Source organism: Stylophora pistillata, chromosome 11, assembly GCF_964205215.1.
Source record: "Stylophora pistillata chromosome 11, jaStyPist1.2, whole genome shotgun sequence".
Classification (NCBI taxonomy): domain Eukaryota; kingdom Metazoa; phylum Cnidaria; class Anthozoa; order Scleractinia; family Pocilloporidae; genus Stylophora; species Stylophora pistillata.
In genome coordinates, this window is record NC_142529.1 from 25,322,449 (window position 1) to 25,339,926 (window position 17,478).

At 38.7% G+C, this 17,478-nt stretch overlaps 2 protein-coding genes and 1 pseudogene across 3 annotated transcripts; 2 read left to right on the plus strand and 1 right to left on the minus strand.

Moving 5' to 3' along the window:
• Positions 1 to 160: 160 nt before the first annotated feature.
• Positions 161 to 3,242, minus strand: LOC111324085 (iron-sulfur cluster assembly 1 homolog, mitochondrial). Its single transcript, XM_022927583.2, has 4 exons — positions 3,109 to 3,242; positions 2,292 to 2,345; positions 1,881 to 1,986; positions 161 to 740 (listed from the first exon to the last, which is right to left on the minus strand). Exons 1-4 carry the CDS (start codon positions 3,205 to 3,207, stop codon positions 592 to 594), a joined length of 408 nt encoding a protein of 135 aa, XP_022783318.2. The 5' UTR covers positions 3,208 to 3,242; the 3' UTR covers positions 161 to 591.
• A 40-nt stretch (positions 3,243 to 3,282) lies between these two features.
• LOC111324084 (nucleoredoxin-like protein 2) lies at positions 3,283 to 4,086 on the plus strand. The gene has a single exon (XM_022927582.2). It carries the CDS (start codon positions 3,331 to 3,333, stop codon positions 3,832 to 3,834), a length of 504 nt encoding a protein of 167 aa, XP_022783317.2. The 5' UTR covers positions 3,283 to 3,330; the 3' UTR covers positions 3,835 to 4,086.
• Positions 4,087 to 4,200: 114 nt separating this feature from the next.
• On the plus strand, positions 4,201 to 13,765 carry LOC111324082 (uncharacterized; annotated as a pseudogene). The gene is made up of 13 exons (XR_015993404.1): positions 4,201 to 4,365; positions 5,084 to 5,186; positions 5,698 to 5,771; positions 6,777 to 6,864; positions 7,976 to 8,139; positions 8,323 to 8,428; positions 8,779 to 8,870; positions 9,030 to 9,121; positions 9,255 to 9,399; positions 10,091 to 10,236; positions 11,172 to 11,196; positions 12,048 to 12,107; positions 12,397 to 13,765. The product of XR_015993404.1 is annotated as an uncharacterized LOC111324082 (transcript).
• Positions 13,766 to 17,478: the final 3,713 nt, after the last annotated feature.

The window sequence follows — 17,478 nt, forward strand, 5'->3', positions numbered from 1 at the left end:
GGGCTGAAACTGAAGTTTTGTTCATTCTACTGAGGACTTTGTTAAGTAGAGGTTCGTTAAATTGAGGTTCCACTGTACTCACAAAATTAAAGTACCTCTGCCTTCTCTTGACCCTACTTCCCAAAAAAAAATTTACTGTCACAAAAGTAGCCTCATAAAATTATGTAAACCAATGTTTTATTGGTATTCAGCTTGTAATATTTACATGAGAAGTAATGATGATAAATAAACAAAAACCATTTTTGTCAAAAACTTGCTTTAACTCGCCTAGTAGTTGAAAGGAAGAGTAATAATATTTCCCCTTACAATATCGATTCAATTTTTTGACAGGTGACAAGAATTACAAAAAAGTACTTATCACCAAACTGCAAAACCAATGTAAAACAAAAAGGCAGAAGTTAGGGAGATTGAGTTCACATTTGATGTCTTGAAACGAGAGCGTTAAACATTCCGTCACTGTGGATATTCAAACCAAACTGTGTTCTGTATTCTTTTGTGGGAAATGTTAAATACTCGAACATTCTTGAGAACAGCTGAAACTGGACCAAAATGACCTGTATCAACTTTACTAAAGTCTCTGATTTCACAATTCTATAAGTGAAAACTTTCCCCACATCCACAAAGTCCTTTGATGTTGGGATTATTGAACACAAATTCACTGGCAAGTTTATGTTCTACATAGTCCATTTCTGTTCCAAGCAGTGATAGTTGTGCCTTGGAATCAATATATATTTTTACACCTGAAAGAAAAACATCAGCATTCTGAGTTAAAGATATAATTTCCACCGAAGCAGTTAAAAAATACAGCTTTTGGTATATAAACTTCTGTTTATCACCACTTAACTTTCATCAGCTGCTACTCTCAAATTGTTCTTCCAACCCTCAACCTCTTCCCCTATCTGTTTTAGTAGTGATGCTCAGTAAGTTTTGATAAATGAATTCACCACCAATCTATGAAAAATTCTAATTGAGAAAGGGGATGCAAAAAAAAAAAAAAAAACAAACAAATGACCAACAAGTTAACACTAAGCTAGATTTAAATTTGAAACAGACTTCTGTCCACTAATACTGCTGTTTTGCACTATCATAACAAAGTCACATTAAAACTGAAAATATTGAAAAACAATAAACCAGAAGACTACAGCAAGGGCTAGTTTTCATATGTTGCAAAAATCCCAGATCCATAATTGCAGTTTTGCAGAGGTCCTAGACTTAGTCTATAATTATATCAAAACATCACTAGCTACTTGTCTTGACCCATTACATCCATATATCTCATTAACCAAGCGCGAGGGCCGTACTGGGAGAATATCGGCCCGAGGTCTTTGACAGTACAGACCAAGAGCAGCAAGGTCTGTACAAAAAAGAACGAGAGCCGATATTCTTCCAGTACGGTCCCGAGCAAGCTTGGTTAATAAGAGATTTATTATACGACTGAAGTTCAAAGGGACACAAGTGCGGTATCATTCGGGACAGTGCCCGGTCCAATACTAAGAGAATATTGACCTGCAATAGAGCATTTTGATTGGTTGATTTTAGTTATTGGCCCTCTGACTGCCCAAGTCGTGTAATAAATCATTTTTTTTGACTCCAGGGATAATGGTACAAAGCAGTTAGAGGATTAACGGTGGGTGACTTGAAAACTCAGAAAACTAGGAAACCTGAAAAATGTCTGGAGTGGTTACTGTTATGTAACAAGTCACATTGGGGATCAGGACGCGATAGGAAACAACAATACCACCAACTTAAATGCATGCAATTCAGCTTTCTTTTGCCTCACTAGTTTGTTCTTCTTCCCACGAATAGCATGCAAGAAGCTTTTCTGATGTTCATGGTTTCCTGAGTTTTTCCAAGATTCAAGTTTCTTCTGTCAAACTTACCATCCTGATTGACTTCCTCATCAAACTTTCCCTTTTCATTAGCATAATCTAATGTATAAGAGAGGCCATTACAGCCTTTTTGTTTGACACCTATTCTTAAAGCATTCTGAAAAAGAAAAAGTTCCATACATTTGGATTAGCATGTACAAATTGACAGTAGGTTAGCATGGTCTGTACTCACATCAACAAAGATATTTGTCATCACAGTGATCAAAATGTCGTGGACTTTCAAGGCGCAGCTGAGTGAGTCCACCATAAATGTTATCAATAAGAGTACAGATGAAGCTAAACCACTGTTGTTGTTGTTTTTTTTTAACCGCAATATTGACATAAAATAAAATGATTTCAGTGCGCCACATGTTGCATGACACATTGATGCAAGCAGCATACTAAACCATAGGCAAGTCTTACATTTTCTGTTTCTGGTTTGAGCAATGACTTGAGTTTTTGTACTGCAGCAGGAGTCTGAAACACAAATGATGCATGAGTAATGATAATTTTCCTGGCCTTTGTTCTGAAATAAATAAGACTATAAAAGTTATATTATTTTGTTTAGAAATAATTATTGTCTACTTACAAATAGACTTCTGTGATTAAATGGCACGCATAAAGATTGATTCTTAGCTATTATCTATGGGAGGGGAGACGTAAAGTTGAGGTCCCCATGAACATCATTTTACCCTTTTTTCTTCCCACATTTTGATGTTATCTGTGATTTAGTATTGAACAAATGCACGGCGACATGGCATCTATTTGTAAAACAGACCCAAGGCAACATGGCATCTATTTGTTTTATATGATGAAAACTTCGAGGAAAAATATTGTTAATGGTGACGTCATCTATGCGTCTGTTAACAAGTACATCATAAGAGCCAATATCAAAATGCACCTAGGATTCAGTTCATCATAAAATAAAGTCAGAACTATTTCAACTCAATATCCACTTTTTCGATATGTTTTGATTACATAAGATCGTGTTGCAGCATGTATGAGAGGAATAAACCAAAATTATTTGATTGTTCACACGAAATTGCAAATACATTAGTTAATAGTTCAATTCGGAACGAGTTAATGCACTGAGAAAATAGTATGGAGCTGTAATGACGCAGTCTTTCACCTCGTAAATTTGCAATTTAGTTGTAGCAAATTGATGTCGCGTAAACTTATGGTTGCCCCGTTTGACAACTATTCAATCTTACGACACTATCCCACTAACCACTACACTTACTAGTGTAATTGCAGCTCTTCTAGCAGCAAATTTCCTCGGCTTGTTGACTGCTCTTACAGCCGCCCCTATAGCCGTTCGAGCGGCCATCTTTTCTTGCATAATACGATACAGAGCGTGATGTCATAGCTGGTAATCCGCTAACGCTTTGTACCGAAGTCTCAGATGTCACGCTTCTGCCACTTGCTTCAGACCAAAGAGCGACCCGAACAAATTTCAACGCAAATGAACCTTTTTGGGGATCGACAACTTGTGAGAAGGTCCGGAGTAAATATTCAGGCTGAAGAAGCCCTCCAGAATAAAGTGGTTGCGTTGTATTTCTCGGCGCGATGGTGTCCGCCTTGCAATCAGTTTACACCAGTTCTAGCTGAATTTTACAACGAGCTCAGAGAGAACGACCTGCCCTTCGAGATTGTCTTTGTTTCGTCCGATAAAACGGCGTCAGATATGGATAAATACCTGAAAAAGTGTCATGGCGACTGGTTAGCTGTTCCATTTGGAAGCGAAATGATCCAAGAGCTCAAGAATCGCTACCATGTCACGGCAATTCCTAAGTTGATAGTTGTGACAGATGAAGGAGATGTCGTGACAGCTATGGGAAGGAAAGAAGTGACTGAGAATGGACCCAAGTGCTTTACTCACTGGGCGCACGCTGTTGCCACAGCAAGGGAAGAAGTTGCTACAACTGTGACAAAAGCGAGTGGTCGCTTTACCGCCGGCTTTGAATAAATTAAAGAAATAATTGAATGATGAAAATTGTCCAGTTACCCAGAGATGTTGTGTCTGGAACCTGTACGTTAGCTTATCGTTTAAGACCCCCATTACAATGATAATGTCCCAAATAGACTCGAGTACGAGTCTTACTCAAACGAACACAAAAAAGTACTAGTTATCCATTTTTTTGCTTAGAGTGAAGTCACAGCCCACATCATCTACTCGATTAAAGTTTCTCTGATTATTAAAGTATTATTTCAAACGATAGTACTTTAGCTACATTCATTCAACATTTTTTTTTTTTTTTGGTCGTTTCCGTTCGGAATGAGAAAGGAAGGGTGTTACTGTGACACCTTACTTGACAACGACAACATCCTTGTTCAGTCTGATGGCGTGACTAAAGGCATTACAGAAAAAAAAAGTATCACGTGATTCTTCCGACCGTGCGCGGGCCCCCAACCATACCACTCGTCTTGGATCGGGCTTGATTAGTGTTGGTCCGCGAAGGCTGCATTTACAGTCATGTGTGAAATCGATCGTGATAAGGTAAGTATTGAATTACAATCATTTAAGATAATTAGAAATTAGCTTACTGTGGGTAAATCAGAAACCACTTTATGTTCGTGAGATTTGTTCAAATTTGGGCTATTGCTGGGCGTTAATTGTAGCTGATTGTTGTGGAAATAAAAGAAATTCACTTTCTTTGATGAAACTTAAAAAGACTGCTTTTGGATGGAAGGAGTGACCAAACAATGGAGAACTTTCTAACTGGATAATCTGATGACAACAAGCGGAATTTTCGATCAAGTGGAAAAAGAATAGGGACAGAACCCTTTATTTACATTTCACTCACAATTTTTTCCAAGCTTATATTATTGTGTTGTCCCACGTTATGTTGTCCGGCGGCCTTGCATTATCGTACTTCAAGACTGAACAAGCATTGTTGGGGTCTACCTTGAAAGGAACACAAATTGAATTTTCCAGTTCAGAGACGTAATTAAAAACAAAGGCATGAAATCACGTAAATCATCGAATTAAAAGATTAAGCCGAAATTGACAAAAGGCCCGGTCGACAATTAGGTGAGCAAATAAGTATGTTTTTGAAATTCAGCTGTCTTCTTCGTGTTAACAAGGGCGCCATTTCTGGAAAATTCTTTAATGAGGAAATCGTAATTTGGCTCTCACTAGATCCTAACCTTAGTTTTCTGCAACAAGAAGTTTATTAAGACATCTTAGTTCAAGTTTTCTTCTTTGGCCTTCCAAGATAGAAACCATTTCTCTCAAGCTGAGAGCATCAACAGCTGATGGGGGACTTACAATTAAGGACAGATATTATCATCTAAAAAAATATCACTCTTGCTTTGTGGGTGAGTACCAATAATTATCATTGTTACACATTAGACTTACCATGAAAAATCTGAATGGCTAAGAACTTTGAATCAATACACATTAGAGATTGGCAATGGGGGGAGGGGGGATTCCAATCACACATCACGCAGAATTTTGGTAAAGGGGGGGTTCCAATCACACATCACGCTGAATTTTTCTATGAAATCATGTATCACTGAGAATATTTTTTTAACCAATCACGTGTCACATAAAATGGAGTAAGTATGCTAAGCTAATCTGTAAGATTTCAACCTAACAAACAGGGATTCTAATTGAAATAGATAGAAACTTTATTAATGTGTCAAAGAACCTTCTAGTTTGGGAGATATCCCATACTAATGTGAGGACACAAATAAAATGGATAAAAATTATTTACAAAGAATATTACCTACCTAAGAATAAAATTAAGTCATATCATGTATGAAAACACAAACTACCACTAGCAGGCAGGCTATAATATAATTACTACCTTGTAATTTTTGTCATAAGGAAGTGAAGCCATTGATTGGTTCATTGCAAATGGATTTGCAACCACAAGACAAGAAGGCATTCAGTTGGGCCAGGTGAGTGCGTTTAGACCTAACTTAACCCTTTAAAACCTTGGTGTAACCGGCTTCTAGCTCCTCCCCACAGCATCACAGCTGAATCATTCTTTAAGATCTTGCAAATAAAGGAAATGACCTGCTGCCAACCTAAGAGGCTTTGATTGTTTCACAAATTCTACTGGTCAATACCAAAGAAATGTATAGAGAACAGTATTGAAAATATGGATACTGAAGTTCAGGGGTTTCATTAAGGGCTGGGCACCAGGAAAATTGACTCGCTGTGAGGATGCATTTGCTCACCAGAATGAAGGTCAGTTCAAAAAGTTTTTCCCTCCTGTGAAAACCGGGTGCCCTCCTGCTGAAAACATTAATGAAACCCCTGGATGTTGGGGTGTAAAGGGTAATAGTTTAGACACTTACAAGCCTTAGGAATACTGCATTGCCCTGTGAGTAGGTAACCAAAGTGATAAGTGTATTTTCTGGCCTAAAGGGAATGCCCAATATTCTGGGCAGGTGTCGAAGCCACTTTTTGGGGCATGTAAGATTGAAGAAAGCCTGGGGCAAACAAACAGGAGAGAGGGGAGGTTAATAACTCTTCAGGGTGACATTACCCAAATTTCATTTTGAATTAATTTGATGTTTGTATTTGAATGTGGATAACAAACAGTCCCTCCTTTACGGTGAAGTCTGTCACGCAAGTTAAAGAAAATAAATCAGGGAAAAAAAATTAATGCTTTTGTGCTACACAGACCTCTGAGAGTGAGCCTATTTCTTGTGTGCCTCACTCCCTGAGCTGATTGTGGATTGCTAGCATCAATTTGTTGTTGTTGTTTTTACTTGCACAACAGACTTTGTCAGTAAGGAGGTCTGTTTGTTGTCTAATTTGAATTACATTTAGTGTTAATTGTTTTTTAGATACAGGTATTTTACATAATTAAGCTACCATACTTGTAACAAAAACCCTTTTTTAACTATGCAGATACTTTTTTTAAAATTTCATTTGCATCTATTATTTAATTCTAGCAATTACTGGATGCTGACTTAGTTCATCATGTGGTGGATGAACACAACTTTGAAGACAGAGAGCTGTTCTACAGATTCCGGCAAGATGGTATTGAACAGGAGATAATGCTGTATTTTAATGATGTTTGTAATCTGTGAATCAGAAGCATTTGAATTAGAACCTTTCGTCCAGACTCCCATCGAAGGGGACTTAACCTTTAACTGGTACCAAATGAATCAAGAATTAAAATACCCATGTATCGTTGTGAGGAAACTTGCAGTCCTGTTAGAGAGAGTGTCCTCAGAATAATTTAATAATAATAATAATTTTATCAATTTCTATAATGCATTTATCGTGCAATGATCTAATGCACTTTACAACACTGTGCGGGGGACTTTTCCAGACTGCCAGTGACAGTTTACAATCAACAAAGGAGAAATTTAACAGATGCCCCCTCGCCACAACTCCCAATAAACAGGCCAGACCACCTCACAGTAATCTCATGATGTGCATTCTTTAATGTTCCCTGCCTAACCAAATTAACTAATTGATAGATGCAAGAGATGGGACCTCTGGGTTTACGTTTTATCCGAGAAGATGAAGCAATGTAAGTGAAGCGTCTTGCTGAAGGACACAACATCAAGCCCCAGCCAGGACTGGAACGCGGGTCGTCTGACCCAGAATCCAGCATAATGACCACTGGACTACTCACGTCTCTAATTTATAGTGAATGTTGGGCTTGATAAGACTTTGAAATATTTCAGCTTGTATGACAGCTAGAAATACTTAGACCAGTACCTCATAAGGTTGGGTTTTAATCATTCTTATTTGGTGCCCTGAAATCAGATTTTGGTTGCCAGAAATAAGGTGCAGTGGCCATAAAAAAAAAAAAAAATTGCAATTTAAGTGTTCTCTGTGCTCTGTTTTTGTACAAGAAAATGGCAGAGCATGAACATGTTGTAAAAGTTTATCTAGCTTTTACTTTTGACTATGAAAATAAAGTAGGAAATAGGCTACAGACTGCTACATAACGGCCAACATGGGTTGGCAAATTTGCTGGTGAACTTGACCAAGTGACTTCTTCTTCTTGCTTATTTGAACCACATGGTTGCAGTGGAGATGGACTGAGTTCACATGTACCCATCCCCTCTTTAAGTTTCACTATTAAGTAGTACTGCTTGCTGAACAGATTTCAGTTGTTTTTTTTGTTCCTTTTCAGATCCTCCCCATCTGTCACCAGCTGGCCCATCTGTGGCCTCACTCAAACAAGACTGTAGCACTAAGTTTGGTTCAGCACAAAAAAGGGGTCTTCTGAAATGGCATCAGGCATTTTTTGCTCTGAGACCTGGCGATGAAACACTCTATGAGTTCAGAACTGATTTGGTAGGAGGAACTTAAAATTTCGCAATTGTTCAAAACTTTAAAGTTTAAGTTTTCGATTAAAATCCTCAAAGGCAGAAAGAGCAAGTGACTCAGATATAAATTTATACACCAGTAAAGTTAAGTATAACAAAAAAAGCAACATTAATTCTCATGGCTGGAGGTTACTTTTTTCTCTCTCTTTAGCATTCCACACCCACCAAGAAATATCCATTGAAAGAGGCTACTATGAAGTTAGACCGGTCAGTAAAGTTTTGTCTTTTGCTAACGTTTGCTGACATCCAAAGGTCAGGTTAGTCACTGGTTTTCCTACATATCAGCCTTTGTGTGTGTGTGTGTGTGTGTGTGTGTGTGTGTGTGTGTACTGTCATACGTTGTAAAGAGAACAAAATAACTGTAGGCAGAGTCAGTGCACAAGGAGGTACACGGGTTTGTTGACACAGCCACCGTAGTTTATTTTTTATTTAAGTTAATCAAAGAAATTTTCGCGCAGAGCATCAACCCAATAACATGAAAACGACGCTAAAAAATTCTCAGAAGGTAGTTGCAATCTATTTAGTAAAGGAACGCTTTTCATATGTGGCACTTGAAGAGGCTGTTTCCATGGGTAATTAATGAAGAATTATCTTCTTTGTAAACAAGATTTGCGGCTAGCCTTCACTTCTGACGAAGAGCAGTTGACGTGGTTAAAAGCTTTCGAGAAGTCAGGAGCAGTCACTGGCCAAACGGAAGAGGTGAGAGGAATTGGCGAGGGACAGAGGGGCGGGGCTGTACAAAGATCAGCTTTTGTTAGGTCTTACTATTGGCTTCCAAACTCCCCGAAATACGTGTCAGGAACCTCGAGGGATGCCAAGTGATACAAGCATACATGACGGACATGTGTTTTATTTTAGGAGGTAGAGGACCGAGTAAAGAATGCTGAGTCCATCTTTGAGTTTAGTGTCAAAGACATTGACAAAAATGAGGTGTCACTTGAAAAATACAGGTAAGAGAGACAGACAAAAATCAAGTTTTGTTATGTCTAACTCCACTTTTGAAGTGCATACGAAGCGTTTGTCTGACGCGTTTAAAGACGGCTGATAAGAGGCAGGCAACTAATTTGTCCAGGCTCTTTGCAGGGGATTTGTGACCCTCATTGTCAATGTGGCTTCATTCTGAGGCCTAACACAGAAGAACTACACGCAGCTTGTGGAACTGCACGCCACTTACGCTGCACGTGGTCTTCGTATTCTCGCGTTCCCGTGTAACCAGTTTGGAAAACAGGTAGGTCACGTTTTTTAGGGTATTGTCATTCTTTGGTGAAGTTTCGTAACCGCTCACCCCTCCCTTATTTCAGACGTGGGCACGCACGACAATTCTTCTCATTCCTCTTCCTCCCTCCCCTCCCCTCCCCATCGTTTCATATTGAGAAAATAATTTCCTCGCCAGAACCCAATTGAGTGGTTAAAGCAATTACGAATTGTCTTGTTTTACCTTACTTCACTCTTTCAGTGATTGGTCTAGAAAACTTGTACCCCACTCAACCAATCCGAACAAGACTAAAGCCAACTGTGACTTCGTTACCAGCCTTTTTTGCCCTTTAGTCAGTTAGCTTGTTTTTCTCCGAGTTCTGATAGCCCCCTTCTAACGTTATCTTTCATTCTGAGTGGTAATCGTGATCTCTTTGCTGTTGGCTTACAAATCAATCCTTAGTAACAAATGGTAAACACCACATACCACACTATTGAGTTATGGATGGACGCGGGAGGATGTTAAGCACGAAAGAAGCGTAAACGTCGCTCGAAACGGTAGCGAAACATTTGCTTTCTTAGAAACATTTGCTCACGTCAGCAGCCCACGCCCATGGGCAAATAGTAGACACTAAATTGACCAATCAGAGCGCGCGCTTTATGTGATTTATGTTATAAAATGATCTGCGTTTTCTAGATCGTTTATCTGTTATTTTCTATTAAAGGAACCTGATCCAGAGCCCGTTATAAAGCAGTTTGCCGCTGGATATGGTGTCCAATTTGACATGTTCTCCAAGATAAATGTCAACGGTGCTAACGCCTTGCCATTGTATAAATACCTCAAGAGTAGACTGAAAGGAACTCTGGGAAGGTAAACAGTCGCACAATAAGTTTCCAATACAATAAAAAAACTACAGCAAAGTCGTGAACACTCAGTGACTTTAATGAAAACTATCATATGTTGACTAACGTATGAAATTCAAGTAAAGAAACGATCGTCTAGATCTGCTAAAAAGTTGTAGACCAGAAGCCTGGAAAAACTCAGGCTTTGACTAGAATCCATCCATCGAGCCCGTACTTCCCAGATACTAGTTGGGCGTTACTACTAACTGAGCTACGAGGGCGCACGTTGGTAGCGGGACAAATTTTAGTGCGCTTCTCGTTCCTGTCGAGAAAACTGATCACAATTGAGAAATGTGTTTTCCTTCCTCTTGTCACGAGCGTTGGAAAAAGAAAAAATTCTGAGTCTCCATGAGGCATCGGACCTCAGAACGAAAAAACATTTTTCTCTATCTCATCACCAAGCTCAAAACTTACCATCTCTCTTATTCTTTACAAAACATGACGTTATGGGCATTGCCGATCCTGGCAGTATGCACGACGCCTGTCATATATGAACGTTGTAATGGGCCTTGCTCGCCAAAGTCTCAGTGGCTCAGTGGTAGAGCATGGGAGCGGGGAATCCGATCGATTCCTTATGGAAACTCAGAATTTTTTTTGTCCCACGCTCGTGGCAAGACGAAATAAAACATCTTTATAGATTTCATTACCGAGCTCAAAACTTACCATCTCTCCTATTCTTTGATCACATTTCTTAGTGAAGTAATTTACATGTTGATCTGCGGCATGCTATTGTGACTGGACAAAAGGTGTCATTTGCGCACGGTGTTATAAAGACCATCGGGTTCATTTTCTCGGAGATTTTACTTTATTTTCTTTGCCCCTAAAAATGACTTCGCTTAAAAACTTGATATAGTTGACCGAAGCTGTTTTATCTTATACTTATCTGTTTACCTTTATTCTTAGCTTTATCAAGTGGAATTTTGGAAAGGTATGTACAGATCAGTAGCTGGTCGTTGTGCTATATTCCCAGATAAGATCTTCAAACAACAACGTTGATGATTAACCTAAAGCTGTAATTTATTTTCTTAAACTAAGCGCAGCTCTATAAAGTTTCAATCGGGTTACTATTATATTTACCATATGCATGAGATTCTTATGTCTTGGGTTATTGTTAGAGAAAATTCGCGCCATTCTCCCATAAACGAGTAAACTAAAAATCGTCTTAACTCGGTCACTCCCGTTTTTCCTTACATCGGGCAGCTTGCTTCTCTTTATTTTGGATAGTCCATTTTACAGTTGTGTGCTTGGTTGTCAAGCCTTTGAACAAGAGTGAGGCTAAGGGTGACCTTGTTGTGATACAAATGTTCTGCTTTTCAAATGTAAATTACTTTGTGATCATGTTAACTAGATTCCGGTCTCTACACAACAAGGTCACCTTCAGCCTTACTCCAAATAAAAGGCTTGGCAACTAGGTACAAAACTTACATCAGTCTGCAACTCCTACCAATTTGTGGCAGTGAGTCCTTCAAATCGACACTCTTAATCCCCACGATATCAACGAACGCTTTTTATTCTACCAATTTCTTATTGTTTTTCCTCGTTACCATGTTCCCACCAATAGCATTGCTCCACTCTCTGTATATAAACACACACACAATTCCTTCATTCGCTTCGACAAAGGGCTAACGCTCGAAATGTCAGCTTTGAAACTCTTTACGGTGGCGAAGTTACACTATCAACTCAGTTGATAAAACTACAGTTACATTTGACTTTTAGTCAAGTTTGAAACATTGCAGAAATATTTTGTTCACCCTCACACACCCTTTCCTGGCTCCACAGTTTTTATGCAACCGTGATGGCAAACCTGTGAAACGATACGCTCCTTCAGTTCAGCCACTGGTGAGTCGATCATTCCTTTTTTTTTTTTTCTGTCCAAGGTAACTAGAAATCCTTTGTATTTGCTGTTATGTCGGATGTCTTCGCTAAGGGACCAGATTATTTAGAGATTATTTATCGCCCGGGGGAGAACGATTTGTAAGGGATCATATGATTTTCAGGTGGAACGGTGGGTGGATCAAAGATCACCATTGCCATCCCCCCCCCCTTAAACCCCCAGGGGACCGGTCTAATTAGTTTACTAAGGTAATCGCTGTTTTACAGTTATTTTCTTTTTTCATTGTTCTCGCAGGACATTGCAAAGGACATCGAGGCTCTTTTTTAAGTTATTTCAAAGAAAATCCACAGTATATGTAAATGTTAGGTTCGCATAAACAGTATAGTTTTGTGGTAAATATTCGAACCATATTAGTCTTTAGAACTACTGGTAATTTATCGTCATGAGATGATTTTTTACGTTAAAGAGATATACGATGAACAGTTTTCATTTGCTCGAAAATTTGTTTTCGGTCATATTTGATCCAAGAAGAGAGGCCTGTCCCAACAGTGAAAAGCGATACTATCGGGAAAAGTATCCGAGCATATTGTCCACCCAAGTGGAGGCATTGTGTTCATCATTCTTCAAATATTTTTCGTAGTGAGCGGAAAAAACGTTTATAATCAGCTTACAGTCGAAAACAAACTTTTCAGAGCGACTTTCAAAGCACACAAGTTATTTCTTCTTCCGTCACTAAACCAAAAACTCTCTCCCGACTTGATTCAGCCGATAAATGAAGATTTTTTTTTAAAATTGGAGAAATATTACCGGATTTTGCTTAATTTCTCGGTTAAACGTTTAAACCAGTCGCACACTAGCAGAAATATTAGTTGGATGATAGGAGATTTAGATCAAGACTATAAGGATAATAAACTGAACCAATGATTCGGAGTCACTGATTTGCTTGCCAACGGGTTGACCTTCTAAAATGACCCGCTTTTTGTCTGTCTGACCAATCAACGCCTGACTGGTAAACAAGCTGCCTCTGATAGAATGGCCGCCAAAGCTATTGGAAAACTGAACGGTTGTTTGACTGACTGACGGACTGACTGGCTGACTGACTGACTTACTGATTTACTGACTGACTGGTGACTGACTGACCGACTGACTGACTGACTAACTGGTGACTGACTGACTGGCTGACTGACTGGGTGATTTACCAACCGACCGTCTAACTGACTGACTCTTTAACATCCTATAAGACAAGACTATCGAAGATTGAATGAACAACAGCAAGGTAGCCATTTGCATAGAAGCTTAGATAGGAAATGATCTACCAAAATAGAGAATGATATACCAGAGATACATCTATTTAAAACACAGATTACTTTGTACTTGATTAGGTTATTAATATATTATTTATTAGAATTATTTGTTGAGATCGTTATCACATCATTATTATTAGATTTGTTGTATATCGTCCTTTAAATCCATGTGTCTTTGAATCAGTCTAGATTGTTAACCTCTTTTATGACGACTAACCTCAAAACCATTTTGATGTGGCCTGGTTACGTCTGATGAAGTGCAGAAAAAGAGCCCGCGATCTAGTTGTTATGTCAAAGTAAAGAATACAGAAGTGTAAACGCTGTTGTCATGGAGATAAGAATAAAGGCAGAGAAATGGACAGTCGTTCTGTGATTTTTTATCTCTGTTAAGACGGTTATTTGTTAAATAATGGTTGCTTGAGATTTTTTGGAAGTAAAAGGGCTGACCCACAATCCAGCTCGCTCTACCCCCTATCAAGGGTTACCTCCTATGTCCGGTTTTGGACACTAATGTCCCATTGGGACTCTGGTGTCCGATTTAGACACTAGTGTCTGATTTTGGACACTAGTTTCCGGCTTTGTATCTTGGGCACTAGTGTCCGAGTTAAGATTTTGGACAGTAGTGTCCAAGAGTTTATACGTGACTCGTTATTGAGGCTAAAGTACTTTTATGATGAATGAATTCTACAGAAAGACAAGTATGTTTCGTGAAGCAGTGTGAGGCGCGATTCCCGTTCTACAATCCACGTGACCCATTTCGTGAAAACTTCATAATTTCCCTAAAACGTTTTACACAAGAGAAATTCGAAATTTTCCCTGTTATATACGTGACCCGTAAATTTTTCTAAAGTTCGTTCGTGGAACGGTATCAGGACCTCATTTTTACTACCCTCTATAAGCGGAGGGTAATATTGTGGTTAAAAGATGACTATAATATCTTCTGAGAATACTTTTATGAGTTTCTGTTTCAAAAGCAGAAAATACACAAGAAAAGAAACGATTCTTTTCGAATTCTCCGTTACTCAGAGGGAAGTCCTACGGTAGGTGATTAGAAGATGGTTTTTTGACGAGCTCAAATACTGAGTTTAACGCGTATAATTAATGCACTAAAAATTAGAATAAAAGGGAATATTTTCATGCATCACAGTATTTTCCTAGATAATTCGGAGCAGATTTTTAAGGCGTTGCAATTTGTTATACTTGATGTAAGAACGAGGAATTTTACTGTCTAACTCTTTGTTGTTTGGCGTTATTTTGTTTAGTCTAACATCGAAATTCTGTGAAAAATGATCTCCACCTTTCTTTTGGTACCTTGCGAAGATGGTCGCTTTAAAATTGCAGTTTCGATATAATTTTGCGGAATGTTATAGTCCAAAAAATGCTTCTTTATTTGACTTTTTTTCCATCGTATTCAAAAGCTTTAAACAGGACGGGTGGTTTTTTTTTGTCTTTGAAGAGTGCGTTTTGACTACAAATGACTCGAGGGGTTTATGGTGGTTAAACAAATCCTCTGGGTTATAAAGATAACAATAACAAGCGTTAGAGGCCATTTTAGCCAACCTCTTTCTAATGGCAGGCGTGGACTAATTAGTGCTTAGAGATGAGGCCACCCGGGTCGTTGCGCTGCTGGAAGCTGTGTACATATCTATAATTTAGGCCCCTTTTGTGGTCAGTGATTTATGCACGCGGTGGAGTCGGTAATTTATGCCCCCTTTTTAGTCGGTAACTTATGCCGGCTAGTGAGTAGATGGCTGTTACCCTTGCCAGTTGTGTGGCCTTAAATTTGGCAACTCTCAGATCTGATCAACATGTTGTTCTATTATCAAAAAATATGCAGGGGGAAGGCCTCCAGACTTCCCTGACCGTCTCCCCGGATGCGCAACCCGCGAAGAAACACGGACCGGTTTAACCATCATGAAAAACTCTTGCAGAAATTGCTAAGTGCATCGTTTGGGTTCTGCACCTGTCTTCTTCATCTTAGGCCACCACCCTAGCTCTTTCTTTTTTGGTGAATCTTTCCGTATTGGTATTAGTTCCCTAGCAAACGAAACTAATTCTCTTGGCTTCCCTCAATTGAAAGTGGATCATGAATTCTGGCACGAAAATTAATTTAATTTTTGCAACGTATTCCCTCAGCCCTCTCCCTTCCAGGAGTAAAACGAGTCTTCTTCCAATATCGATAAAACCAACTTTCTTTGATGAGAAATATTTGGGGTACAATAATAAGAATCGAGGCTTAGGTCAGTGGGGATACGTGGTACAGAAAAAGCCCCATTTCTTTCTAATTCGGCGGCTGTGTTTTCTTTCTTTTTCTTTAATATTGAGCAGATGTTTGGACAATCCCCAAACCATCAGGAAAAAAAAAATACTTAATGCCCGTTTAGCGCACGTTTTGATCGGAAAATATGCGTTACACCTCTTGGATCGTAAAGTGTGATCGCCGAGGCAACTCTAATCTTAAAAAGGACAATTGTCACAAAAATACACCAGCTTTTACGACAACTTTTGTGTAAATCTTCCCATTATCTCTTTCGCTTCAATGAGACTTACCTAAACAACTGAAATAGAATGTATAGATGTGTTTTGGTCACTATGCCCGGCCACGAAATGCTCCAACTTGCATGAGAACTCATACATAAGTCAAGTTAAAATATTACAAAGGTTACCAGGTTACATTGTCAAATTCAACGCACAATCCCCACTAGCTGTTTATATCTTTTCCTTTCTACCCGTTTAATCCCCTGGAATCTGCTCTGAAGTGAAAAAGGAAGGTACAAAGCATTATTCTGCCGGGCATCAAAGGCCCCTATAGCTGTTTCCAAGAGACCATTTCCGAGAAACAACATTCGCTGATCGCTGATTCATTACTCTCTTAGCCCCTGCTTAATAGTAATGCGTTGTTTTTCTATTCTATTCCGTTTTTTTAGTTTTTCTTTTTTCTTTCAATTAAAGCTTTCTCAAGGTTTAGCTTCTATTCATTCAATCATTAAAAGGTACGTCCTTTAGTAAAGAACCAAAGAACTTAACAACATCGCAAAGATAAGGCAGTGGGAAGTAAAGAGGGTCTTTCCTTTTTTTTTTTTTTTTTTTTTTTTTTTTTTTTTTTAACTCTCTGCATTTTTAACACTTTGTGTATTTGTGCATTTACGCGCAGGTAAAATTTGGTTAACAAAAGGGTTTTAAGTTTACCAACACAATACCACAATAGATTTTTTTTTTTTTTTTTGGTCTCACACGTTTAGTTGCCAAATAATGGTTTGTGCATCTCGCAAACTTAGTCCTGGTTCTTGTCAGGTTTGTGTATTCATATTTTCCAAGTTTCTACTTGATGTTGGACCGACCAAGCAAAAGAACATTGATTTCGAGATTTCTTTCTGTTTTAGACAATTTTTCATCGACGGTTTTTTACTTGAAAAAGTGATGAAACTGTCAATTTCTTGAAATGCAATACGCTGATAACCCTAAAACTGACAAAAATAAGCATGGCATATGTCCGAAATATTCGCATCTGACAAAAACGCTCTCAAATTAAAAACCTCGTTAGCAGTTCGTTTGCGTTTACCTTTCGGTTTCAATTAATGGTGGCACAATTTATCCCAGATTATCTACCCATCAAGGAAAAAAACGTTTGTGCCTTTTGTTAGAAGCTCATTTAAATTCAATTTGCGGAAGAGTTTCCCCGACAGTTCGATCATTGGGAGTTTGTTCTCATCAGAGTTTTGTCACCCATGCTAAATTGGGCAGCTTTGTGCAAGCCGGCTTGAAGTACGGACTCTGACAAAAAAAAAAAAAACACTTTGAACGAAAAGCTGTCATACTTCATGAATTAAACTGCGTCAGGAATGAATGGTTGTCGACACCAGCTGTTCATGTTTGGAGATGTCGAAATGAAATGAATAAAACAGTGATCAACGCGTGACTTTTTTTAAAAAAAAATATATCATTTAAAGTTGGGAAACGAGCCACGCAAAATCTACAGCATCCTTGGGAGAACTGCCACAGCCATTTCTCGCCGATTTCTCGAACTCCGGCACAGCTTTAAGCGTGACTAAACTCATCTCAACGAGGTTGG